The sequence below is a fragment of the Pleuronectes platessa genome, chromosome 21, assembly GCF_947347685.1.
Source record: "Pleuronectes platessa chromosome 21, fPlePla1.1, whole genome shotgun sequence".
Taxonomy (NCBI): domain Eukaryota; kingdom Metazoa; phylum Chordata; class Actinopteri; order Pleuronectiformes; family Pleuronectidae; genus Pleuronectes; species Pleuronectes platessa.
The window spans coordinates 6,033,269-6,059,596 of NC_070646.1; the positions used below are offsets into that span (position 1 = coordinate 6,033,269).

At 41.5% G+C, this 26,328-nt stretch overlaps 3 protein-coding genes across 3 annotated transcripts; 1 reads left to right on the plus strand and 2 right to left on the minus strand.

The window, feature by feature from the left end:
- Positions 1–3,573: 3,573 nt before the first annotated feature.
- On the minus strand, positions 3,574–4,710 carry LOC128427073 (neurogenic differentiation factor 2-like). The gene is made up of 2 exons (XM_053414165.1): positions 3,732–4,710; positions 3,574–3,677 (listed from the first exon to the last, which is right to left on the minus strand). The coding sequence occupies exons 1-2, from the start codon at positions 4,708–4,710 to the stop codon at positions 3,574–3,576; spliced, it is 1,083 nt and encodes a 360-aa protein (XP_053270140.1).
- Positions 4,711–10,916: 6,206 nt separating this feature from the next.
- LOC128426756 (protein phosphatase 1 regulatory subunit 1B) lies at positions 10,917–21,364 on the plus strand. The gene is made up of 5 exons (XM_053413790.1): positions 10,917–11,060; positions 17,852–17,935; positions 18,679–18,754; positions 19,838–19,966; positions 20,066–21,364. The coding sequence occupies exons 1-5, from the start codon at positions 10,932–10,934 to the stop codon at positions 20,197–20,199; spliced, it is 552 nt and encodes a 183-aa protein (XP_053269765.1). The 5' UTR covers positions 10,917–10,931; the 3' UTR covers positions 20,200–21,364.
- A 1,008-nt stretch (positions 21,365–22,372) lies between these two features.
- Positions 22,373–23,826, minus strand: LOC128426754 (phenylethanolamine N-methyltransferase). Its single transcript, XM_053413789.1, has 3 exons — positions 23,591–23,826; positions 22,897–23,107; positions 22,373–22,811 (listed from the first exon to the last, which is right to left on the minus strand). Exons 1-3 carry the CDS (start codon positions 23,760–23,762, stop codon positions 22,373–22,375), a joined length of 822 nt encoding a protein of 273 aa, XP_053269764.1. The 5' UTR covers positions 23,763–23,826.
- Between the last annotated feature and the right edge of the window lie 2,502 nt (positions 23,827–26,328).

A 26,328-nucleotide genomic window follows, 5' to 3' on the forward strand; every position in this document is an offset into this window, starting at 1 on the left:
AAGTGGATTCAAGTGGATTCAAGTCACACACTGTTCAAAAAGCTGCTGCAGGATTTAAACTCCTGTTAAAATCGTTTCCTCGAAAAGTGCATGACCGACAATGTCTTTCTGTCCGGAACCGTGCGCGCGTGTTTGGTGTGTGTGTGTGTGTGTGTGTGAGGGTGTGTGTGTGGACCCTCAGCCTCCTTTACCGGCGGAGAATAATGAACAGATGCTGAGTGAATTAGGAAAGAAATACTGGGTCCCTCCCACAAGGGCCACTTTGGCAGGGGCCGCCTGGCTGCCACGTGGCGCAGCTGGCACCGGGTCGCTGGTGGCGGTGGTGGCCGGTGGCTTTATCCCGGTCCCTGGCTTTACTGGTGCCGCGCAGACATTTAGCGACTTGGCACCGCGCTGCGCCGTCAGCCCCTCTGCCAGCCGCCGTGCAGCCCGCCCCACGAAAATAGTATTAATAATAACATTAAATAATAAATGATTAAAAAAGGGGGTTAGAGCAGCAAATCAAATCAGAAGCATGTCTCTCACCTTGACCTTCACCGGGGACATGTGGACTAATCGTGACCCAGAGAGCTGCTGAACAAACACCATTACTCGTTATTATAGTTTATATTTATTTTGTCCTACAAAACACACAATTGTGTATTTACTGCCCTCAGCTTTAGGCGTTTGACCACTCAAACAAGTGTTTAGGGAATTGTCTTTCTCTGTTACAAAGCAAAAATTGACTAATTTAAAGACTTTAATTCCCCTAAACAAATTGTTTTCATATTGTTTAATACACCTGTAGCCTGGAAAACCAAAAATTATCATGTTTAATTTCCTTAAATAAAAAAAATCTGTATTTACAGTATCAGTAGCTCCTTAGTTGTCTCTTAATTGTAATTTATTAATTACTATATTTAGATATTTATTTTCTTCTGAGGAAAATTATATTTTCTCTATGCATTTGCCAACTTATAAACTGAGATATTAGTAGGAAAAAATTAATATTGAGCGATATGACTCGTCAGTATGAAATGATGAAGAACATCCTGTTCATGTTACAGGAAAACAAACCTGCTATTTGAGGAGAAACAAGGAGAAAGATCAGAAAAATACATAAAACACTGCTTTCTGTTTGTTTGTCCTTGATGATTACAAAAATTACATCTTTTCAGATTTATCATGTGTGTGTGTGTGTCTGTGTGAGAGGGTTTTTAAATGTGTGAGTGTGTGTGTGTGTGTGTGTGTGTGTCCATAATGCCATCCCTGGGCTTTTTCATTTCAAACCAACGGGCCATTGATTCACCTGATTTCGCACCTGCCCAGCTCTCCCACTGATGTGATGAGTCAGATGGGTCTTTTTTTAGGCCAAAATATAAACCAAATATACAAACATGTTAAAACCTCCTTTTAAATATAATAAATTGTTTATTTTTGTGGAACCTCCTTTCACATGGAACCTGCTTACATCTCATGGTGTTGTGTCTTCGCCGGGGTCAGTGTCGGATGGGACGGTTTCCACCCTGCAGTGCCCGGTGCTGATTTCCCCTGGATGTCTGCACCAACATATGGGACCCAGGGCAGTCGTCCAAAGACGGAGCTGGACTCTGCCATTGATTTGATAATTCACCAGAGATGTGATCCAGCCTACATAAACTCAAATGATCTTTATATTCATTGTATATATTTAGAATAGTTCAAAATGACGGATAGAATTTAGCAGTCTCGAGCAGTCTGTGTTTAATATTTTCAGAATGGCCCAATGAGCAGGTTCAGGGAATAATCAGGTCTTTGAGAGTGTATCAATATATTTATTTGAATATATTGTTTAATGCATTTTTGTGAATTAGTACTATATCATTTTATAATTGTAATTTTTTCATTTAACCATCCGGACAAACACACACTCACCTGCTGTGACCAGGCTCAGCTTCACCTTCAGCAAGCTGGAAAACAAATTGACCAGAGCTCGTCTTAAAATGCACTTTGTTTGTGGAATATGTGTGTTGGTACTCATTCTCTCTCGTGCTCTGGGTGACCGAGGCCTTTTGCTCTGCACTCTGTAACTCACCATCGACCACTGCTGAGTGTATCTAGAAGCTCAGAGTGAAATAACACATGTTGTCATCGTGGTTGTGTCTCTCTTTTGGATTCAAAGAGCTAATTTGAGCTTGAAACCATCTGATTTGCAGGTCAGTTTCTGCTGAAGCATCATTTTACTGATAGAATATATATAAAATATGTCTATTATTTATAATAGGAGCTCACTCGTGATTAGCTGTGGGTTTTCATAAAGCTTAACATGTCCATAGTTTGTAGGTTCTTCTAGACTGTGTCAGTTTATTCCAGCCTGTTGCTGCATGTTCATATGCAGCAGTTTCACAGATCTGCATTTCAATTTCACTGATTTAATCATTTCTACAGATGCATGCATTTGCAAATTTTTAGCCGAATAGTTTAGATCTGCCTTAATTTTCCACTTTAGACTGAGAGATTAAAGAAAAACTGAGAAATAAAGAACAAATTACAATCACATTTTTTCCAAACATCTTTTTTAAAGGTTTATGCATATTTTGTTCTCAGTTCCACCAACTGCTTTAACAGGTTTGTTTAATTTCTTCTATATTAACTAAACCAATATCCAGTGTTTATTTAGTCTCTTTTGATATCATGTGGTTATTAATCACATTAGTCATATATAGGCCTGCACCATGTTAGATTTTATATATCAGCCTGGATTGTTCTTTAGATATATGCAACAGGCCAAGACACTAAATTCAAACCCTAAACCAAACTTTGTGTGTCTCTCCTCATCCATTTTGTTTCTATAGTTAACTTGTGTTTATAAACAATTAATTTGTAAAGATGTATAAAGATTAAACTCAGGGGTTTATGTTTAATTTAATTAGACGTTGTGATTTTTTTTCTGATAAAAAGTACTCAGTATCAGAATGAAACAAATCACTTAAATCCCATTAAAGCCATCACATCACAGGCTGCAACTTTAACCACCTAAACCGATTTTAATATCTAATTTTAATATCTAATTTAAACAAATAATAACAATAATGATAAATAGGATGAACTAACTCTAAATATATTTAACATACCTATAGACAAGATATGTCAGTTTAACTTTAAAAACTCAAGGACGTATTTTTTGTATGTCCTTACGAGTATTTATTTATCTACTTGTGTATTTATTTTTCTTGTGTGTTCGTGTGTCTTAGAGTTTTAAATCAATTTAAGAGAGTGGAAACAACAGAGCCTCACCTCGAGGCCTCTATCTCACTGTTCACAAGAAGATTCGTTCATCACTTCAGACAATTATAAAACATTTTTTTTATTTCTGTTTCTTTTTTTTCCCTCGTGGGCCTGTACATCGTTTAGGTCAACTGCAGTCGTTCTGCATACATGATAATACCGGACACACTTTGAGAGGATGTACAACAGTAAAGGGATGACATCAGTAGAATACAGAAGGTAAGTCAGAGGGGTTCTGTGGAACTTCCATCTCTCGTCCTCTTGTCTCCAAACGTCGTTACACATTATGGGATTGTCACTGGAAGGTGGATTGAGCCCGACTGGGGCTCAGTTGTGGAAAAACGCATTGAGGTCCTCGTATGGAGGAGCCCTGTCGTGGTGCAAGTGCACGTCGTGGAAGGGGGGAATGTTTTCCGAGTGCGCACCACCTCCTCCTCCTCCACCACCACCTCCTCCACCTCCACCACCACCACCACCACTACTGCGCGCTCCCGAGGGCCCGAAAGGTAGACTGTGGCCTGGTGGTCGAGACGTGGTCAGTCCGGAGTAATGCATAGAGTAGTGATAGTTCCTGTCCGTGTCAGAGGACTCCTGCTGCCTCCCAGACAGCCCGCCGTTCAGGCACACAGGCGGGCTGTGCTGGCCCTCATAGTCCGGGCTGTTGTAGTCAGGAGACGTGCCCCCCGGCGGGTACACGCCTTCGTATCCAGAACCGTAGGAATGGCTCCGCATGCTGAGCGCAGCGCCGGATCCGGGCTGGTAGTGCGGGCTGGAGAGGCGGGAGCAGCGGTAGGAGTAGGGGTTGACGGAGAAGGGAGAGGTGGGCATGTGGAAGCGGGCTGTGTCTGAACACGGTTCAGTCAGGAAGTTCCTGGTGTTGAGCTGCAGACAGCCTGCCACCAGGTTGGTGGTGGGCTGTGACAGGCCCTTGCACAACATCTGCACGTAGGCCACCACATCTGGGCGCTTCCCGTTGCGTAAAATCTCCCCCAGAGCTAGGATGTAATTTTTGGCCAGCCTCAGAGTCTCGATCTTGGAGAGTTTTTGGGTTTTGGAGTAGCACGGAACCACTTTGCGCAGATTGTCCAATGCAGAATTCAAGTCGTGCATGCGCGTGCGCTCCCGCGCGTTCGCCTTGTGTCGACGCACCTTGGAGCGCTCCACGCGCGCCGGGGTCATCTTGCGCTTCTTTGGGCCGCGCTTCTTGGGCTTATCTCCGCTGTTCTCGTCACCGCACTCCTCTTCCTCGGCCTCGTCCTCGTCGTCGTCGTCGTCGTCGTCGGCCATCTCAGACTCAGCTCGGCTGATGCCTTCCAGCGGCTCGTCCAGATCGTCGTCCCCGAGCTGACTGGGCTCGTGCCCGTTGTCCTTGTCCTTACCGTCCTCGCTCTCGTTGTCGTCCGCCCAGTCGGCCGCGAGCCTCTGGACGTCCGGCAGCACCTCGCTGAACAGACGGCTCAACATAGTGGCGAGAGACCTGCAAGAGACAAGTGATAATTCAGCCGGACTGTTGTGCGTCGTGCTGCTCTTTACGCACAGAGACCGAGCCCGGCTCAGGGAGATCCACCAGGCCGGAGGGTGCATATTTTACCCCGGAGAAAATGTCCTACATTGTTCCCTAAACAGTTAATTTATCTTTGGAAATATGTGTTATGAGATTATAACTGAAGGCCTTTACGGAATTGATCTCCCCTTTCGAGCTCAGGTTGAACTCCCTCTCCTGTGGATAGGACTGATACGATCGTACATTTTAAAAATTGAACTCAAAGTTTTCTTGTTTAATTCGTCATAAATCTGGTTGATTATTGGTTTACCTGAACTACCTGGGCCTTGTCTAAAGGTTTGTGTATGATTTGGATCATTTTCTCACCTTTTAAATTTTATCAATAGCTTGTTATTATAAAGATTACCCAAAGGATTGGATATTGGTATTTTTTTCAATTATATGATTAAATGTAATTATTTATATAGCAACCGTGTGTGGGCCAGTCCTCGCCCTCCACACGTGCCCCGGTCTGTCCCCCTCCAGCAGTCCGGCACAGGGAGCGGAGCTGGCCTTCATGCTTCATGGTCCCCCAGGGACGCATTAAGGGTGGGGTCCCTGCTCCGTCCTATAAATTACACCAACCTGGAGGAATTCCAGCACAGCCTCGGCCGCCCGGCTGGACCAGTGGATCCCCAACATTTGACTTTTATGTCTCAATCAACAGTTTTTTGTCCAAATACAATTTAAAAAGGACTTTGTACGAATGACACCCATCTTCCCAAACCCCTTGAGACTATCTCTGTAATTTAAAAATAACACACAATACAGTGGGAAACATTTAAATTACAATAACGATATTGAAATTTGGCTTAAGGAGAAGAGTCTCAAAGGGGCCACAGACGTTTTCCAACACTGTTCTTAGCTGAAATCCAGTCTGTTTAACTCGTATATGTCTCACTGACGTCTTTTTTTCCTTATTTCAAATGCATTTTTTGGTGAATCAATCCTCCTCTGAAAGGTTCCCAGGAACAGGACTTAGCATGGTATTTTAATTTTATAATTTGTATGTATAAACGTGTATTTCCCTCTATGTTTATGGTTATCACAATGACCAGTAATTCAGACTAATGGTTATTTATTAAAGCAGATTTTAAACGCTATGATTCCTCGATGTATTTGCCAGCATCCTGAGCTCAGCTGTGCGTGTGGAGTCGCAGTTTTTTTTCTAATCTTGTAACCACAATGTAATTAATGCCAACCAATACCTTGTCAATTACCCCGCGTGTCTCCACGGAGAATTATACCCCCACGGTGCTCTGAAGCACGTCGTGCGCACGGAACACACACGCGCGCACACAAACACATACACAGTAAAAAAAAGAAGAAAAAAAGAACAGTTATAACAAAACAAAAATACTCTTTCTAACGCTCTTTTAAAAGATAGAACAGTGGAACTGACACATCAAAACGACGAGAGTAGAATTACTCTGAATTTGATCAATGCGGATTTAATGATTTACTGGAACGAAATATTGGGGGGGAATCGATATCTTCGATAAGAACTGCGATAAAGATCCTGAAGACGAGATTAACATTTTTTAAAATAAACTAATCTGATCACGTCGCATGCGAGAAAAACGAAGAGCGAAGAGAAATGCTCCCTTATTCCTAAAGAGCAGGTTTAATGATCTCTGTCCGCGAACGAAACACAAAGACACATATCTGATCATGCACAGAATCGATCGATTGGAAATGTCGTCCTACCTCCGTGGTGGAGCTCAGTGACGGGGCGAAGGCTCGGTTTGTTTACACCATGTCTCTCCGGGTGGGCATCACATCCACACGCCCTGCACGGATGCTCAGCTCTCACACCTCTCTCTCTCTCTCTCTCTCCTCTCTCTCTCTTCGCCTCCTCTGTCTGATGCTGCTGATGCTGCTGCTGCTGATGCTGATGATCTCCAGCCCAAGCGCGCGCAGAGCGGGAGCCGTGCATGTGGCACCTCAGAGGCAGGACTGGGTGGGTTACATACCAGCTCTGATGCCAGGCCCATATGGCTGGCACGTCATTGGCAAGAGCCATCACATGAGAGCCGGTGATTGACATGCGGCCGCATTCACAGAGACTGGCTTCCCCCTGGGGGAGAGGGACTCGCCATCTGTCACCGAGCTGAAAGAGAAAATGGAATAAGGAGTGAATGGCACACAAAAAATCAAACCGGCTTCTGTTAGCCTGCATCTTTAGGTGAAAAAAACGAGGTTAATCTCATATAGACGGTTTAGGACAAACAATACCCTTATGAGAAATAATTATAGTAATCCTATATTAAAATATCTTTTCCCATAATAATATATTTTACTGTGACATGATTCAAAATGTAGGCTACAGCAAATGAGAATCATCCAATTGGATCGTTATAGGATTATTTTTTACTGATATTGTTGGATGAGAAAAAACAGATTCCCGAACCTAAATCATCCACATAACCCCTGTGGGAAAACTGATTAAATGTCCTGCTGACAAATAGGCTAAAGGGAACAACTACAAATCCCTGTGTAGAAATATCATAAGAGGGAAATAATCTAGTTATGCCACCAACAAGAAAAAGACAGATACCACTACAGGGTCCACACAAAGGCCCTGGATGAATACGGGACCTGCAATAAAGATCAGAGTCAGGGTGCAATTGCCTAAACGAGTCATTTGAACTGAGCTAAGCAGAGCGTCTTGGTTTGGGCTGCCAGGCTTGGCACAGGTGCCTGTGGGCGGGCTGGTGCCAAAGGTGGCAGAGGCACAGATTGCAGAGAGGGGCCAGAAGATGGGGCAACACAAGAGAGGAAGAGAGAGAGAGGGAGAGGATGAAGAGGAGTGATGGAGAAAGAGGTGAAGAGGGAGAGGTATTATCATCACCACTGGTTTATTTACCACTGTCCATGCACAGTTTGTGTCCATTTTAAATGCTTGAATCAGAAGTGAAGGACACTATCTCTGGTCATAGCGGCCATCTAAAATCCTCTACTTTTAAATTTTCAAATAATACACATTTCAGATATGGTTCCAAGTATTCATGACCTTTATCCCCAAAGGTCACGTATAATTCCAGGTTTCCACTGCATCATGTAAAGATGCAGAAATAAACAGTACGGGATGCTTACTATGAATTCCTCTCATTCCTCATCATTATAATATAAACACAGCAAATGGACATTTGACAAATAAGGAAAGGAAGCTCTGTTGTCTGATGTATTTTTCTTTTTATGCTACAAACCATGTTGCTTCCACTCCTCAATGTGAATCTCTTATTATAAAGACATGAAGTGTTTTACATTTAAACTCAAGAGAAATCTGTTTCATTATTGTTTTAGTCGCGTTGGGTTTTATTGGTCAAAGTCAAAGGTCAATATGAGTCTAGAGGTTAAAAACAATGTTGAAACTTAATCTTCATGTCATAATTATTCATACACATAACTCAGTATCGGTTTTATGGATGAGTTTGAGAACTGGAGCTTGAGTTCTCTGTTCATGTTGTTTCTAAAGTGTGGGGGACATCTAGTGGTTTCCAGAAACAGGTGCATGGGAGAGAAACAAGTTATGCGTCACTTCCTTTACTTTGTATTACCCATCTATGGAGTGATGGAGTTAGCTTTGGAGTTATTTTATGGAGATGTGTCTAAATTCTGAGTTTTTCGTGATGAGAGAAATGTCTTGCAAAGAAGGACACACTGAAGACTTTTAAAAACATTTTTATTTTGTTAGTAGAACAGCTCGGCCTATTTTGATCAAATGTAACTGGTCTTTATTCCAGCATGTTAAATGGTTTGATCTCTGCCGCTTCATTTTCTGATTTGTCTAAATAGCCGAAGTGTTAATATTTTCACTCATAGTCAGATGTGTTATGTTCCTGGTGCATCATCCCCCAGTACATCAGATTTGATCGTCCTCTGTATAATTTCATCATGACCCTTTGCACATGTAGTTTATTTAGATGCCAGACATTTATCATCCGTCTATATTTATCAACCATGAGGGAATGTTGCAAGTCAGTTGGCGCCTCCTTGTGGTTTTATGGACAGTGACAGTGTGGCACATTGTTGATACTAACACTAATGGGTATGTTATATATATTTTTTTTATTTTTATAAGATTATTTTTCTGCGGCTCGGTGCATTGAAATTACATTGAGTGATTGATTGCAGTACAGGATGTTGTGTGTTTACCTCCTCTTGCTTCCATTCAAATATATCTCCCCTGTTTAAAACATTTAAAGTCCTACATTACACCTTGACGCACAGTGACGTATTGTCGACCATATGTCCATTTTCGAGGTCAGCAGTCGTCCTGAGAGCGAGCCGAGCCACAGATGGCCTGGGTTGAAATGTACAAGGTGGTGCAATTGCTTTTCATCTGAAGAGCTCTCCCTGCAGGTCTGAGTTAACTCTCCCTGGAGCTGACAGAGATCCAGAGTCTATCTCAAGTTGACTCCAGTGCAGGGTGAAGAGGAGAGGTGAGGCGGGGCTGGGAGAGAAACGTGGGAGCCCCCAGGGTCACGGGAGGATGCTGCTGCTTCTTCTCCGGTCATTAGGAAAACCAACAGTTTGTCTGATAAGAAAGTGAGAAACTCCTAAAAGCTTCATGAATGAGGTAGAATTCAGCTACAGATCTTCACATTGTATATTTATGTGGGGGTATAATAGAACGTGGTTGGCTGAGGGCCTCCCCCAGCCTATAACACATCGTTTATACATCAAATTAAAAGCAATCAGTTATCAATACATACGCTAATTAAATGTGCAAGAAGTTAGATTAGCATTGATTTAATCTTTCCCTTTATCTCTCTATCACTTTTGTTTAAACATCACATGTATAAATGTTGATACACACAGACACCAGCACTACACACTACACACACTACACACACACATTGCTCCACTGCAAACGCTAAACTCTGAGAGGAGAAACAGTTTCCATGGCGATGAATCCCCCAATCCACTTCCTCTTATGTATCTACAGCACTTCTGTGTATCAGATAACCCATGAATCCGTGTGGAGACAGAATAATTTCATGTTTGACTCCACAGAAGAAGATAAGAAGAACAAACCAACACTGTTCGGAGGATAAATGGGAATTCAAAACGACTCAGTCATGAAAGTGGATCTGGTCCTGTGCAGACAGAAAGGAAACTAGGTCTGTGATGTTCTCAACTCGCTTAAATACAATCTCCAAATTCAGCTCACTTGTTCCAGGGAGATCAGAAACAGCCAAAAGTAGCAATCATGATTCTGCTTTTTTTATATTTAGATGAATTAATAAAGGGGCCGTTGCTTTTATAAGACTTCAATCATGTCTTTAAACCTGTGATACTCGTTATCCAAAGTATCTTCTCATGTTTTTACTTAACAGAACCTCGTCGTATTTCTTTTACAGTGCATTTCCATTATGAATTATCTCATGCAGACTTTAAAAAAAAAAGAAGGTTTTGAACTCATATGACATCGAAGGGATCTCAATCGACACTTTTAGAAACTTCTTATTTTCAGCCCAGCTCAAGGGAAATTGCTTTCTGGGCCACTTTTGAATTGGAAGCCAGAGACATAGACGGAGTGTGTATGTGTGTGAGTGTGTGTAGGTGGGTGGGTATATGTGTGTGTGATTTAGGTATTACTCTTGTTGTGGGGACCGAAAACTGTTTACATATTATTGGGACGCAACTAAAACATTTGATTGTAAGGTGAGGATTAGGAGTTAGGTTATGTTTAGGGTTTAGATTCAGGTCAAGTTTAGGTCAAGGTCAGGTTTAGGTTAAGACTAGAGGGTTGAGCAAGTTACTATGTCTCCAGGAAATCAGTCTAAGTAATGTCCTCTGAAGCCATGGAGACACGATTGTATGAGTGTGTACGAGAGAGAGAGAGAGAGAGAGAGAGAGAGAGAGAGAGAGAGAGAGAGAGAGAGAGAGAGAGAGAGCGAGAGAGAGAGAGAGAGAGGCTGACAAACGCAACTGAAGAGTCCACAGAGATCTGCTGCATGTGGCAAGAGGATGCTGCTGGTGCCCATACAGCTGAATTATTATAACTTTATCATTAATAATAATATAATATAATATTCAGTCAGTGGTATTATAGATTAAGACCGAAGTGCGCTCGGACCTCCTCCTCGGACATCTGTGCGCTCGGGCTCCGGAGGCGCCAGCGCTGGACGCCGTCATGGACCCGCTGCTGCCCGCGGACACCGAGGTGATGGAGCGGGACGCGGACAAGGACGCGAGGAGGAAGATCCAGTTCTCCGTGCCTTCCGCCGTGCCCACCCAGCTGGACCCGCGGCAGGTGGAGATGGTGAGAGCGCAGGGATGTGTGGTGCGTTAGGGTCTGACGTGGATGAGGGTGATAGTGGCTGGGATGGTTGTAGTGGTGGCATGTGTGGACGGATGAGGTCAAATCTGGGTCAAATTTCCCAAACTGTGTCAGGATAAGTTTTTTTTCTGTGTGTGGCATAAGAACAAATATCTAAACTTTTTTGTGGAAGGTTCATGCAGAGATTACTGTTATCTGGCATTGATGGTCAAAGTGCAGGTTGGAATAAACAGATGTGACTGTTGTCCCCTTTCCCCTGAAGTTGACAGACGGTTACATAACCCGTCTAGCACGATTTTTGCAGAACTCTGTGTTTTGGATGTTGTGTATTATCCACGCAGAGTGTGTGGGCAGCTGGGATTAAGCTGAGCCGTACAGCCTCAGTTGTTTGGAGCTCTCAAAAGTGATGAGGCATCTTTTTTTCCTGCACGAGTAGAGTGGAAGAGGAGGAAGTGGGAGATAAAGCTCTGTTTGTAATTTAAAAAATGAGATAGTGTCCCCGAGCAATAAATCTGTGAAAACCAAAACATCCGCTTGTCACATTATTAAAAAAGGGTGGTGAGTGCATTGTGTGAGATAAATAAAAGCATGGAGTCAATTCTTTGTAGCTTCTGCTGAATCATCCCGGAGTGAAAGCAGGTGAAGCTGCTGACGTGCATGAACAGTTTCCCTGATTGGTGAAATATTGCTGTGTGATCAGGAAAAATATTGGCCAGGGCAATATGGAGGCAGAGCAGCTATTAAACTTAAAGCTATTAAAGTCTGGCAATGATAACGGTCCATAAAGGTCGTTGAGGTAGCACTGAGATAACTTTGAGATACAGTCTCCCTCAGCAAATAAAATGTAAGTGCACGTTGTTTCTTCTGCTTTTAAGACAGTAGACGTACATAAACAAATGGTGGGACGCTCCCTGGAGGGACATCTCGTCGGCGACCAGACGTCTTTATTACTCCCTGGTAGAGGACTTGGAAGATTTAGGGCATCTGTTTGTTTCGGAATGGAAAATGAAAAAATAAATGAACAAATCAATAATGTCTAGGCACTCACACATCTGTTGTTTCCAGCCCAGCTTGGAGTCTCTTAAGCATTGGACTACTTTCCTTTTGCCCCTTCGACTTCTGATTCATTCCTTCATTTGCTTTTCCAAACAGCCACACAGGTCTGACTTCATGAAAATGTAAACACGCTCAATCCGAAACGCAGTTTGAGTTAACACAACTCTGATTCTTATAGTAATTAGTTACCACACATTAATAAACTAGGTTTGGATAACCAGACCTTCTCATTACTAAAAGTATTCTTTTTTTTATTAAGACAGCTTCACTCCTTGATATAAATTCCTTAATCTCTCTTTGGCAGTTTTCACTATAGGGGGGATTTCATTGTTCCTGCTACCACCAGTCCACTGGAATCCCCTGTTGTCCCTGTGACGTAATTGTGGTCATAGGTAACGCTGCCCTATGCCTGTTCACACATACGCAAATTCAGAGCCACAGGATTTGCCTCGCCACAGGAAGCGAATGTTTAATTTCCCCCCATCACTCACACAGACTGGAAGTGAACAGAAAGCCAAAGGCCCCGAAGTAATATGATGGAACCTTTGGCACATACTGTACATGTGACCAGAATGAGGACAAAACTCTCAGTGGACACGGAAAGTATCAACCCTCAAGATGCAACTTACCAACTCAAGACCTAAGATTACTTCAAATCTTCCATCATGGATAATTTCCTGGTAATTCACGCAAAAGGTTAGGAGGTTCAAACGTTATCTAAATCTGTTCTTGCAATATACAGGAAATAAGAAATTCTACTTTGTTTAAGATGCAAGAATTCCAGCCGACTGGATAAACACTCATCCAGCTGCAAAATTGGTTTTATAATCCATATTGTCGGCTTCCTGCACGAGAATCCCTCTTGTTTCTTATTCTCCAGCAGTGCAGTGTACTGTGGCTGCCTCTGTAGGTGATTGTAAAAATAATTGTGTCACGTGGGATGAAACTCGACTGTACTTGACACGCACTTGAATGCTGCAAACCCGGCGCCTCACTGGATATTTGAACTCAGCATGTTCTAGTTGTCTGTGGCAGCAGCTGATCAGGGGCGTTTGTTGTTCACTTTTATCCACACAGAGGATTTCATTTTCACATATCTTACTCCTCACTTGTCACGTCTCATGTATTCTGCAACGGTACTGTTTAGATTCTGAGCGTTTGGTTGATCAGTCGTTGACTCAAACATGAATTCTAAAGAGTCTGAGAATTGGCTGTTTGACAAGAACCAGTTGTCAGTGTCAGCCTTTTCACCCTTTTTTTAGAACATCAAATTCCAAACTTATCACAAACATGAACACCTGAGCATACATCAGTGTGATAAGAAAACCCTAAAAGGACAGAAACCATCTTGTGATAATTTGGGTGAAATCAGGTGAACTTTGACTTTTTCCTCAGGGTCATGTCCCATCCACTGACATGGAGGAGGTGGTGTCCATGACCTACACTGCAGCCAGTCACCAGTGGGGGCGCTCGAGACACTTTGGCATCCCAGTTGGGGGAGGTGTCGTGTGAGAGATGTAGTGCGAGCTAAGCCAAGCGATATTGCACAACATTTCCAAAGCAGCCATAATATTAGCATAGAAATGGCAGTAGCATGGAAAAACAGGCGTGAGGAGAGATAAGCAGAAAGAGTTGAGGGGAATGAGTTAAAGAGTGTTTAGGAGGACATTAGTGAAAAAGGAAGAAAGAATAACTGACGGAAGGCAAGTCGGAAAGAAAAGGAGGAGGAGAGGAGATGACTGATTAGAACCGAAGAGATTAGCTGTAGATGCCTGAGGCCCAGAAACAAGGGCAAAGCGCTAACGCCAAGAACAAGTTCCAACTGCAGCAGAGCCAAGAGCTAAACTCCTGCAGAGACTTATTCCAACAACCCAACGTTCCTCCTCCTGCTCCTGTTGAGACATTATTCCTAACGGGGTAATAATGAATATTAGAAACTGGAAGCTGTGACCAGGTGAGCCAAAGTGTCCCGATGGTCATATCATAAACCCCGCCTCCTCCACGTTAGAGGAGGGACCAAAGTAAAAAGTCAAAGCAGATGTTAGGTAAATTTGTCTCAAAGATGGTTTCTGTTATTTTAGGTAGTTCTTATCACACTGATGCATGTATGTGTGTTCAAGTGTTCATGTTTCTGATACGTTTGGTTTTGATTAGTTATTTGATGTTGTAGAAACTTGTTGAAACATCATGATTGACAGGTGAGACTGACTCGCGATTGGTCAAGTGGTTGAATCGACCAATGACATTCGATGACCTGGAAGAGGAACCTCCGCTATCGAGTGCACATGTGTACAGTATGTGTATGTGTGTGTGTGTTTGTGTGACTCGCCCACGTCACTACTGCAACAATATTGTGGTTCCAGTCAAATAATCTGGATGAATGAAATTTTCAAGAATTCCTCACGGGGAAACAAAAGGTCACGATGGCAGCGGTGGGTTTGATTTGTCTCCTGGTGAATGTGCTGCGGTCAAATCCATCTCTGCACAGGATTATTCACAGAACTGATTGAAAGCATCGTATGAACAAAGGACTTATGCTTTCACTGAGTGGTCGTGATTATTAAGTGGATGGGTTATTTCTGTATAAAGGCCTCTTTGGGACACTGCACGCATCCGGTGATGCCATTTTGCCTCATGAACATCCAGATTAATGCACTGAAGTTGAACGTTAGGTTAAGATGAAGGTCGTTCCACATACCAAAACTGAGCGGGGGGTTTACTGATTCAATGTGTGAGCATTACACTGAGGCCCTTTGCTGCTCCCACTCTCCCCTTCATCCTCATAGTTTCTGTGGCAGAGCTACTGCAGCCTGGTTGGAGTTTCTAATTCTGCTGGACCGTTCTCAAACAGGGAATAAAAACAGTGTAAAATCAGAGCAGACAAATGTACAAACACATGAGACACACACAGTTGGCGTAGAGCGGTCGGTCCAGCTGTCCTCACTCTCACTGGCGTGTTTTACTGCGATCGGTTGCACCAAATATGATTTGACCTTTCTGGCCATGTTAGCACGTTTCCGTAGAGAGAGACAGCAGTTTGAATAGAAAAGAGCTGTCCTTCCAAAACTCATGAGAATGTGATTCTTTCACTTGTAAACATGTGCTCAAGTGCTAAAGGAAATAGTTTTGTAAAATGGCAATCACAATGTTTTTCATTAAAGTCTCATCTAATCTTTGTGCGTTGTTAGGCAGATCAATTTGTTGTACAAATCAGGATGTTTAAAAATATTTAAAACAAAACAGACACATTGACAGAACTCTCAGCAGCAAGGATAAATAAAAAAAATGAAAACAAACCAACAATAGTAGAAGGTAATACCTACAAAACCTATGTAACATAATGTTCATGTAAACTTTTCTAGGCCATGTGATGCTAACCTCCAAATATTCAAGAAGAAGAGTCATTGATCCAAATTCTTCTAAACTAACACAAGGAAATGGAGTTTGATCGACAACTAGGTCAGATAGACCTTCAAATACAGCCAGACTGAGCTGCTACTGATATTTAACAATCATTTCAAATATACACAACAAGGTCCTCATGGAAATCCTGTGTTTCCTGCAGTTGTTTCACCTTCTGGCTACAACACTTATAAAAGGTCACTGGGCCTGGACAGGCTTTCAGACAGGTGCTCAACCTGTGGTGTAGTTCACATGAGGTCTGTGTGAGTGTGTGTGTGTGTGAGTGTGTGAGTGTGTGTGTGTGTGTGTGTGTGTGTGTGTGTGTGTGTGTGTGTGTGTATGTCCATCTGCTTGTGTGAAATTGCACACATGTTTGTTGGATTACAGCATTTAAAATGTGGATTTCCTGTTTCTCTTAGTTAATCCATATTCAAATTTGACAAACCACACACACACACACACACACACACACACACACACACACACTCACACACGCACACACAAACACACACACAATGGCAGCATATGTAATTTTGTTGAGAGAATGATGAATATGTATGAGTCCCGGCACACAGAGGGAGGTGAGAGTTACTCCAACGTGAGAGCTGCCCACTCGTTTCCTGCCCACGCTCTCATCTGCCATTGGCTCGGCAGCAGCTCGCATTTTGCAACAATCTTATAAACATAACGTGTTATAAAAATAGCGCTGATGTGTGGGAATATGTCACAATTGCCAGTACACCTTTATTTATTGATAGTCTGAATAATGTGTTGTATGGTTGTGTTTACTTGTTGTTTACTTACTATGTTGTTTAAACCGTACAATTGTATTGATATTGGCTCTTATTCCGCTAATATCCAGAGTATTGACTGTTTCTCTGATAAATGCTTTTGTATATCTCTGAATAAACATTATTGTCTAAGAATTGTCTTTACACACCAGGCGGACGTTTTAAACAGGCTGCAGGGCTATGAATCAGATGTGTTTTTTAACTGAATTTAAAACTGGACCTTTTTTCTGATCAGATATGTTTTTTCTAAGCATGATCTGATCAGGTAAAATACGCTGTTACTGCATTATCTTCCCAAAAGTCACTCACATTATCATAAAAGTGGAGCAAATTTTTCACACTTTAGATACTGGGAGGCAGTTTAATGTCTAACATTTTATTTAATGATGTTCAGCAATGATAATCATATCAGTACACTATATATTTATATAGCACTTTTCTAAAAAAATTGGTTTACAGAGTGCTTTACATAAAAACAGAACATACATGCAGTGTAATAACAGATTTAAAAATGTTAAGGCAATAGAAGAAACATCAGGTGAATTTTTAAAAGAGGACGCATAGTTTGGGTTTTAGAGGTTGTTTGAAAATAAAATGGTTTGTTTAATTAAATGCCTAAATAAAAATTGAATTGCTAGCCAGCTCCAGAACAAAGTATTTCAGTATATAAAAAATTTTAAAAATATTTCCCTCTGAATAGCTCTTGAATAACTGTTTGTACAACAAAAATACTTTTACTATAATCAAAATGCTATAAATTGGCTTTAAAGTCAGTGCAGGTGTAATTATAAAAATGTATTTAGAGTAAATAACTGGATAAACTTGAATTTCCCATTTGATATTGCTCATCATTGTCAAGGTGCAACAGTTTTATAACAGCCGAGCTAAACCCGATTTGAGATATCGAAGTTGCGTTTCATCAGTTGTGTAACCATCGATTTCTGTGACTCACTCACGCTCCACACATAAAAATAAAGGAAGATGATGAATCTGCCGGATTTCAGAGGTAGAGTTTTTTGAGCCCACAGTCTGTGACCCGAGTGAAGACCTCAAGTCCTGTTCAACAGCAACAGAGAGATGCAGCACTGGTTGGATTTCATAGCTGCAATAACAACTGGAGATGGTTTAACACAGTTTATATAAAGCCTGCTGTATTTCCATTTTACTGCAGCAATAATACAACGGTCGTAAACAAACAGCAAAGACGTCTCCCTTCGTGACTTTATTGTGAAGATCTTAAAAGCTAAATAAGAGTAAACCAACATTCAAGCCGTGACACAGCCACATGCAGGGAAACAGTGAGTAAGTCCAGTCGCCATCTATGACACGATGTAATCCTGCTGGGTCATTCAGGTGCAATCTGCACAACAATCTTGTAAACGTTGTCATGTAATGTCATGCGTATTTGTCATGGGGAAAAAACATGTAAGTAGGCACACAGGGAAGAATTTTGATGATCGCTGCAGGGATATTTGTGCACATACAAATCTCTCTCTCTCTCTCTCCCTCTCTCTCTGGGCTAAGATTCGAAGGCGTAGGCCCACACCAGCTACCCTCTTCCGATTGACAGATCCATCTTCACCAGATGAAGACTGCAGCCCACACCAGGTAGACCAGCTAGTGGCCGTGCACCATTTGTGGATGAGATGCCATTTCTTAAAATGTCAGAGGTCCCAATGCAAAAGAACACAATGCAAAGACATGTGTTCTGAGTGAGATGTGAGAGTTTTATGTTGGGTGTCATTACAAATCCCTCATTTTCTATAAAGCTCTATGTGTTCACAAAGTGGTTGCAGCGCTCTCAGGCTGGTCCTGTCGGGGCCGAAGAAACGAAATCAGGCAAATGGAGCAAATTCTCTGTGGGAGCAGATTTGTATCAGGTGGGATGAGAGCCTGTGGGCGCACAGCAAAAGTAAAGTCTCTTCAGAACTAATGCTGCATCTCAGGCTGAAAATTCGTGACTATCTGGTGTTCCTGTGAAAGTCTGGAGGCTGTTTGAAGATGTGCTTTATAAATAAAGTTGTAGCACAAATGTAGCACAATGTATTTAACGGAATAAAGGCAATAAAAAGTATGAAAACAATGAAAAACAATGATAACTACAATAATAAATAACCCCACTGAGGAAATGCCAAAGATGATAGAAGAGATTAAATTAAAGAAATAAGGAAGGAAAACAGTACCAACCATTATCTTCATCTTGAAGGATTGTGTCATATTTGGTGCCTTTCGACTTTGAGGCCAACATATATATTTCATTATTTATCTGAGGCCACAAAATGCAATTGGGACGAAACAGATCTGTACACACTGTTTATCCATCATCTTTAAAGCATGTCTGACCTCCACAGTGGGTTCTGGGAGAAAACGGAGCCTTGAAAGCCAAACTGGTTCACGCCAACACCTACCAGCCGCCGTCACTCAAAGGTAAACGCTGTTTCCCATTCCTCTGTCATTTTACACAACAACTGACACAGATGAAAGAGTCTGGTGGGCTCAAACCATCAAGAGCCATGTGGTCTGTGTCTGTTTGGACTACATGCATCTCCAAAAAACACAGGGAGAGGTGTGTGTGTGTTTGTGTGTTTGTTTGTGTGTGAATGTGTGTGAATGTGTGTGTGTGAATGTGTGTGTTGGGTAAGATTAGGGGCAGAGGCAGCTGTGGGTCTGTGCGGGATCATCCTGGATTATAGGATGGGCACACAGCTGCAACACGGTCACACACATACAAACACACACAGATACATTCAGATACACTCAGACTGACACAAAAATATCTGCTCTTTTACTAAATTCATCATGGTATTTTTCTATATTATTGTTTGTATCAAATTGTTTATTTGACATTTGCAATCAGGACTCATATTTATCTCATTATATTTTAGAAAAATTTTGTATGTGGGAGAGGTAGTACGTTACAGTATCGGTGTAACATACCTATGATCTATATTTCATGACTTAAAATACCACATATCATCACCAACATATTATCATCTGAATACTTAAACATACGATCATATCAGTTTGAAATGCAGCTGAATATACAGTAGTAAAACACGGTTAGTGTGTTTTTTAATTTAACGGCTGCAGAAACAGATAAAGACTAAAACCAGAGTCAATATTGGACGTAGAAACATCAGGTGGCCACAGAAAGTACTGCATTCACTGTAGTTAGCTAATGCAGGTTGAAAGAGCAACAAATTAAAAACTAGGAGGGTGCTTGGAGATTGCAGACCTCCCCGAAGCTACAGTCTCAACTCGCCTTATAAAAAGAAAGTGAAAAAACAATCCAGGATCTCCCTGTTTATCCGGACCTGCTCAAAAATGTCATGGAAATCTGTTCTCGACTAATCCTGCAGACAGACAAACAGCATCGAAAACATAATCTTCTTATCCGGAGGTGATAAAACATAAATAATCTCCTCCATGCACCTACTCGTCCGGTCGTGTCCGTTAAAGAGGTAAACTGATCTTCAACTCTTTGTTCTATTCATTGATTTGTGTTTCCAGCTGTCCAGAGGATGGCCCAGGCTCACATGGCCTCCCTGGACATGACCTCTGTGGACAGAGAGGATTCCTCTTCAGGTGAGGAAGAGGAGGGAGGAGAGAAAACGAGCCGGCGGACAGACTCAGCTACCGGTGGGTACAGGACAGCAGCGGGGTCTTCTTCATCTTACGCTGGCACTTGGCACCCGCTTATAGAAACTGCTCACACTTGTGAAATCTCTTTCTTGTCAGATCCAAGAGACGAAAGCAAAGCGCTCGGGGATCAATGCGCTCCGTCACACATTTCCACAGCGAGTTCTGATCCCAGCCATCGCCGAGGAGATGAAGGGGAGGCCAAAGAACGAGAGGAAGGAAAAGGGGAATGACGGAAGCACGCTGCTCTTATGCTGGCGAGGAACCGACTTCCACAGCACATGTGTGGGCCATGCTTGTGTGTGCATGGGTGTGTGTGTATGAGTGTGTGTAATGTGGACGTAGGAGTGTGGGCGTGCATGCGAGACAAAGTTGAATGTGGAAAGGCGAGAGCGAACAGACGGGTAGAGGGGAAGGTCAGAATTTTAATGAGGAAAAGTTGAACACGGGACTTTGGGAAGTCACGTCTCGGTCGGCGAAAGGACACAAGTCATCTGAGGACACGGCACAAGACAGAAGGAGAACCGTCGAGAACAATGAGGTGTTGTGTTTTTGCAGGATTCCACAGGATTCGTCTGGGGCGAGTTTTTCCACCAAACTATTCATGTGTGAAGAATGATCATTGAGAATTACCTTCTCGGTGCCAAGTGTACACACTGTACAGGCCATTTCACCACCCTGGTACTAAAACTCACACCTCGTGAACAATCCGAAATAGCAGGCGATGCAAATGGCTCGGGACAGGAACCCACATAATACACACACTTAACATGTTTGAACTGTAGAAATAAACAGTTTCTCAGTTCTGATTGTGTATAATGAAAGTTTAGTGTTGTCGCAGCGCAGAAGCAGTGACATTGAAGTAGTTGTTTCAAGGTGCCTCATACAGAAAGTGTGAATAACATCCCGGGGTTTGCATAGTATATGATAAACAATATTAAATGATATACACAATATGTTACAGCGTTAACATTTTTTAAAGCCAATCAAAATGCAATCACTGCTGCTTCTAATTATCATCATCTTCCGGTCTCACTCCCTCCCAGACGTTTACACGCAAGGTCAAGGAAAATCAAAGCCGGATGGATTACAGACGATTTTCGGTGCAGTCACAGCCACAGCAGATTAGATCACATCAGCCTAATCCAACTAATCATGATAATGCAGCACAGTTATTCTGGTTTCATATCACGAATCTCTGTGAGTTGGTACCTTAGGAGGAAGACTCGTATTTTCAAACACAATATGTTCATGAGGAGGATTCAAATGTTCATTCACGAACCTGTATATAAATAACGTTTTGTGTTGGTTGTTAATAAAACAGTTTTAATGGGCTGCGGGAGTTTGTGTCATTGTATGTCTGAGGAATTCAAACACAACATATTTCATTTTCTTAAAGATCAACAAAGTCAAACAAAAATACACAAAGAACAAACGGTTTTGCCTTGTTGAAATGGATCCAGTTTGGGGTCAAGAGATAGTTTCAGAGCAACTCAAGATGACCAAACACTGACACCCAGTGTTCAATACTTGTAATTACATAGTTAATGGCTCTGTGGGTTCACAAGTCCCCTCATGAGACCACATTCAAATTCACTAGAAACACATTATTATTTTGCTCTGCAACAAAATGTTTGAACTCTGAAGGCAACAACATGAAATGAAGTCTTCTTTAGGTCATACCCCCCCCCCCCCCCTCCACAAAATGTAATGGAAATATGTGATGTAGTTTTGACTTAAATCCTGCTAACAAACCAAAACATTTTCTCCTTAGCTGAGAAAATAAAAAGAAAATATTGGGATTAATCCATAAAACTGCAATCAAAGATGTTGGATGATTTCAAAACCACAATTATACATTTTTAGCAATGAAAAAGTATTTTTCAATACAGAAAATAAGTTTTTTATGAAACATACTTTGAGATTGAGAGAATAATATTTTATTTTCAATAGGGAACGTCATCCGAATAGACATTATTTACTTTTTAACTTTCACTTTTAATATCCTTTTAATATTTCCGTGCTCTTCCATTAAACATGTTTAGCTAATCCATCTATTTTAATATTGGAAAGAATTCTATCAACACAATGTTCAGAGAGAAAACATGATGACAAAGGCATTGTGTTAACAGTTCGTCTTTATTCACATTATGATATATAACAGAACACAACAGGACATTCATCAACCTCTGAAGCACAAAGAAATATTCAGCTTGTTAAAATATACTGTGTGTGAACTGCTGTGTAAAGATGCTAAATTATAAACTATCATATAATAATGAGGACAAAACTGGAGCATGAATTTCTTTATGCTGTATTCTTCTTTTTATTTTGTATTCATTAATATCTGCATGGCTACTTTCACATGTATCACTCTTTCCTTTGCCTGCACTCCCACTTCATCATTTACTCTTTTTTTGCCTTTACAAAAAACACCCCAGTCACATCATCCACCCCGACCCTCATGTCCTGAGGCAGTGTGTAAACCTCCAGACGGATCAGGGTGAAGCCGGTCTCCTTCAAACTAGCACAGACCTGTTCCTCATTCAGTGGGACCACAGGGATCTTCACTCCAGGGCCCCCGAAATAGTAACTCTCTCCAAGGGCCCCGATTAGCAGGAGGTGGCCACCGGGCCGCAAGAGCCTCTTGATGTTGCCCAAGGCCTTGGTGAAAGCTGCCAGGTCGGGGCTGGCGGCCTCCAGGCAGAAGCAGGAGACCAGACAATCAGCCCCTGCTGAAGGAAGAGCACCAGAGGCCATAGGCTGAGGAAGGTGAATATCAACTGGGAGGACGTCCGTGATGACCTGACGTAGCTTGGCAGCTTTCTCCGTCCATTCTGAGGGTCTGATAGAGACAATGAAGAGTGAAATGTGAGATCTGGAAACACTTTAACGAACCTGAAGAAGTCTCAGCAGGGATCAGGTTGTACCTTCGTCCCTCCAGCTTGCACACGTGCTGGAGGTACGGCGTCCAGTCCATGTTGCAGCCGCCCTCGTCCTGCAGCCAGCGCCTCAGCTCCTGCCTGTTGACCTCCAGAAAGTCTGTGAGCAGCACCTTTTTGAAAACCTCACAGCCGCTCAGCACCTGGTACAGGGTCGGACCGGAACCGATGTCCACCAGCAGCTCACCACTCACATCACCTGGGGAGAGGTGCAGGAGAAAAGGAAATTATGAGAATCAAAGACTTTGATACCAAAACGTTCTTACCGAAGTTTTTCTAAAGTATTTTGACAAAGACTGGTTCCTGTCTTTACATTGCCATTTTGATAACTGTATTTCTTTTTTTTTTTAGCTGTGATATGAGGTAAACAAGATGAACATTTGGACAGGTTTATCCTAAACTGACTAAAATAAAGAAAGGTGAATTGGAAAGAAGACGAATTTTGACAAGAGACAAATATTTCATATCCAGAAATATCTGGATACACACCAGTTACGCCTCATCATGCATTTTCCTCCACAAAAGAACAGCTGTGTAGAAACAATGTTTTTGGCTCCAAAGACAGGTAAGAATACCTTCCATTAAATCCCTAGTATTGGTGTGACATTAAATTCACAAGTATCTTCAAAATACCTATTTGAAAACAATATAGGTAATTGTACCACTCAAATGCTTTGGTTACCTTCAGTGAAAGCACGGTGGAGACAGGCCAGTTTCCACGGCACGATGCTGTCCGTCCTCTCGAAGTCAGCCCTCGGTGGAGTGTAGTTATATTGCAGATACGCTGCAGGATCGAACCCCTGGTAGCAGGCGGCCATGGCCACTACTCCGCTGTCTTTTCCGTTTTCTTCCATCCTTACTGGTCCTCAGGTTTGGTGGTCAGTCTCCAGGTGTATGACTGGCCCCCTCAGCCACCTTATATATCTGTGTGGGCGGTGGGAAGGAGCGAAGAGGGAAATACTTCGTTACTGTACTTAAGTACATTTTACACGCGGCGTGTTTGCAATGGGGGGGGGGGGCAGCACGAGACCCAAAAGTCCGGATGTTGGTCGGGCTGTATTTGTCGACAGCAGTAACGATCCCTCCGCAGGTTCACCTTCAGAAACTTTGTTAAAAGTTTTCCTCTAGATCAGCCATTCCCAAACTTAAGAATGCCGCGGCCCAATTTGAGAACTGAAAAATTTGTGCAGCTCACCCACAGCTTTAATCACAACCATATGATCCACACACAGGACCTGAATCATACATATTATTAATTTTATAGCAAAAATAATTGTATATGAACGCAGGCAAATGCAGTGCGAATCCAATAACATCCACATTTAAGAATAACGATTTGCAAAGCAACCAATGCAAAAAATTAAATAATAATTCAAATAGGGTATTGTTATAAATATATTCTTACGCTTTATATCACAGAGCACGACAAGGATCTCCGCGACAAGACAAACACATTTGAGGCGTAACCAAATATACTTAAGGAGTTTAAGCTGGGCCTGCCACAGGTACTCACGGGAGACCTTTCTGCGAGTCCTCTTTTTAGATTTGTGTGCCTAGAACTTGTTGCCCTTTGCTGAGTTATCATAGGAGGCATTGTGTATCATTCCTGCTACTGATGAAAGGTCCCTTTTCAGTGATATTTACCTTTCTTAAGTAGACCTTTCTTAGGTAGACACAAGAGGCACTTGTTTATTCTGTTGTGTTGATTATTTGTTGTCCCTAGAGGTGCAGAAGTACTAGTCCAATACTATTTGAACCTCAGCATCTGGGGTTCCAAATTTGTAAAATTATACATTATATGTATATCGTTGTTATAATTTTTCAGTCAGTTGAAATAAATCCTGAAGAGAAAAATGTTGGGTTGTTTTGTGTTTGTATAGGACTACTATAAAAAGCACTTTGCATTTTTAATTTTGGTGCTTGTACTTTTACTTTTGATCCTTAAGTACATTTCAACACCAGATACTTTTGATACTGAAGTACATTTAATAGGAGCTACTTTAAGACTTTTACTCAAGTCATTTTCTGACGGGTGACTTTTACTTTCACCTGAGTCACTTTCAGGTAAGATATCTGTACTTTTACTCAAGTATGGCTTTCAAGTACTTTATACACCACTGTGTATGGGTTCATCTGTCATTATGTGCGTAATATTATGAAAATATAATATTTCCAAATATAAAATAAAGCTTAAAATAAGTTAAAATTGTTTTATAAAATTAAAACAGTAATGCAGGTGAAAATAAAGCAGAATGAAAATTCTCATACATAACTTATTCCTTTCTTGTGATAAAAACAAATACAATTTTTATGGTGAATTGTTGACTTTAATCCGATCCTGGTGGAAATTGATTAACTTGATTTATGACTTGATGCGTCTCCTTACTTTTATGTAGATGTTAAATATTCAACTAATCATGATAATGCAGCACAGTTATTCTGGTTTCGTATCATGAATCTCTGTGAGTTGGTACCTTACTGTGGGCAGGAGGAAGACTCATCTTTTCAACACAATATGTTCATGCTGAGGATTAAAAGGTTCATTCACGACCCTGTATATAAAAAATGTTTTTTGTTTGTTGCTGATAAAACAGTTTTAATGGGCTGCGGGAATTTGTTTTATTGTATGTCTGAGGAATTCAATCCCGACATATTTAATTTTCTTAAAGATCAACCACGTCAACCAAAAATAAACCAAGAACAACCTGTTTTGCCTTGTTGAGAAAAATAAAAGATATCAACAGAATGTGTATCGTGAATAATAATATTGTTCCAGTTTGGGGGTCAAGAGATATTTTCAGAGCAACTCAAGATGACCAAATACTGACACCCAGTGTTCAATACCTGTAACTACATAGTTATTTTCTTATATTGATATTCAAAGTACATTCTAAACTAGAACGACTCTGTTGGTTCACAACTACTCTCATGAGACCACATTCAAATTCTCTAGATCCACATTATTATTTTACTCTGCACCAAATTGCACACAGTCCCCTAAACATGTCTCTACTCTGATGGCATCAACATTTAGTAGCGTCTTCTTTAGGTCATGTCCCGCCCCTCCACAAAATGTAATGCAAATATGTTATGTAGTTCCCACTAAATGTGTTGTCCTTCATAAGGTTGCTACCCCATCTATTTTTATATTGCAAAGAATTCTATAAACAAAATGTGCAGAAAGAAAAACATGATGACAAAGGCATTGTGTTAACATTTCGTCTTTATTCACATTATGATATATTACAGAACACAACACGACACTCTGAAGCACAAAGATATATTCCGAATTTTAAAATATACTGTGTGTGAACATGCTGAATTATAAACTATGATATAATAATGAGGACAAAACTGGAGCATGACTTTCTCGATGCTGTAACTGTTCTCATTCTTATTTTTATTTTATTTAATAATATC

Bases quoted from the DNA above. Each gene is read 5' to 3' on its own strand.
- LOC128427073 (XM_053414165.1), bottom strand. From the start codon at position 4,710: ATGTTGAGCCGTCTGTTCAGCGAGGTGCTGCCGGACGTCCAGAGGCTC. The intron at 3,678-3,731 runs GCAGTAGTGGTG...GTGGAGGAGGAG, and splicing joins TTTCGGGCCCTCGGGAGCGC to GAGGTGGTGCGCACTCGGAA.
- LOC128426754 (XM_053413789.1), bottom strand. From the start codon at position 23,762: ATGGAAGAAAACGGAAAAGACAGCGGAGTAGTGGCCATGGCCGCCTGC. The intron at 23,108-23,590 runs GTAACCAAAGCA...ACCTCTCCCCAG, and splicing joins CCACCGTGCTTTCACTGAAG to GTGATGTGAGTGGTGAGCTG. The intron at 22,812-22,896 runs GTACAACCTGAT...TGTCTCTATCAG, and splicing joins TGCAAGCTGGAGGGACGAAG to ACCCTCAGAATGGACGGAGA.
- LOC128426756 (XM_053413790.1), top strand. From the start codon at position 10,932: ATGGACCCGCTGCTGCCCGCGGACACCGAGGTGATGGAGCGGGACGCG. The intron at 11,061-17,851 runs GTGAGAGCGCAG...CTCTGGGCTAAG, and splicing joins ACCCGCGGCAGGTGGAGATG to ATTCGAAGGCGTAGGCCCAC. The intron at 17,936-18,678 runs GTAGACCAGCTA...TGACCTCCACAG, and splicing joins AAGACTGCAGCCCACACCAG to TGGGTTCTGGGAGAAAACGG.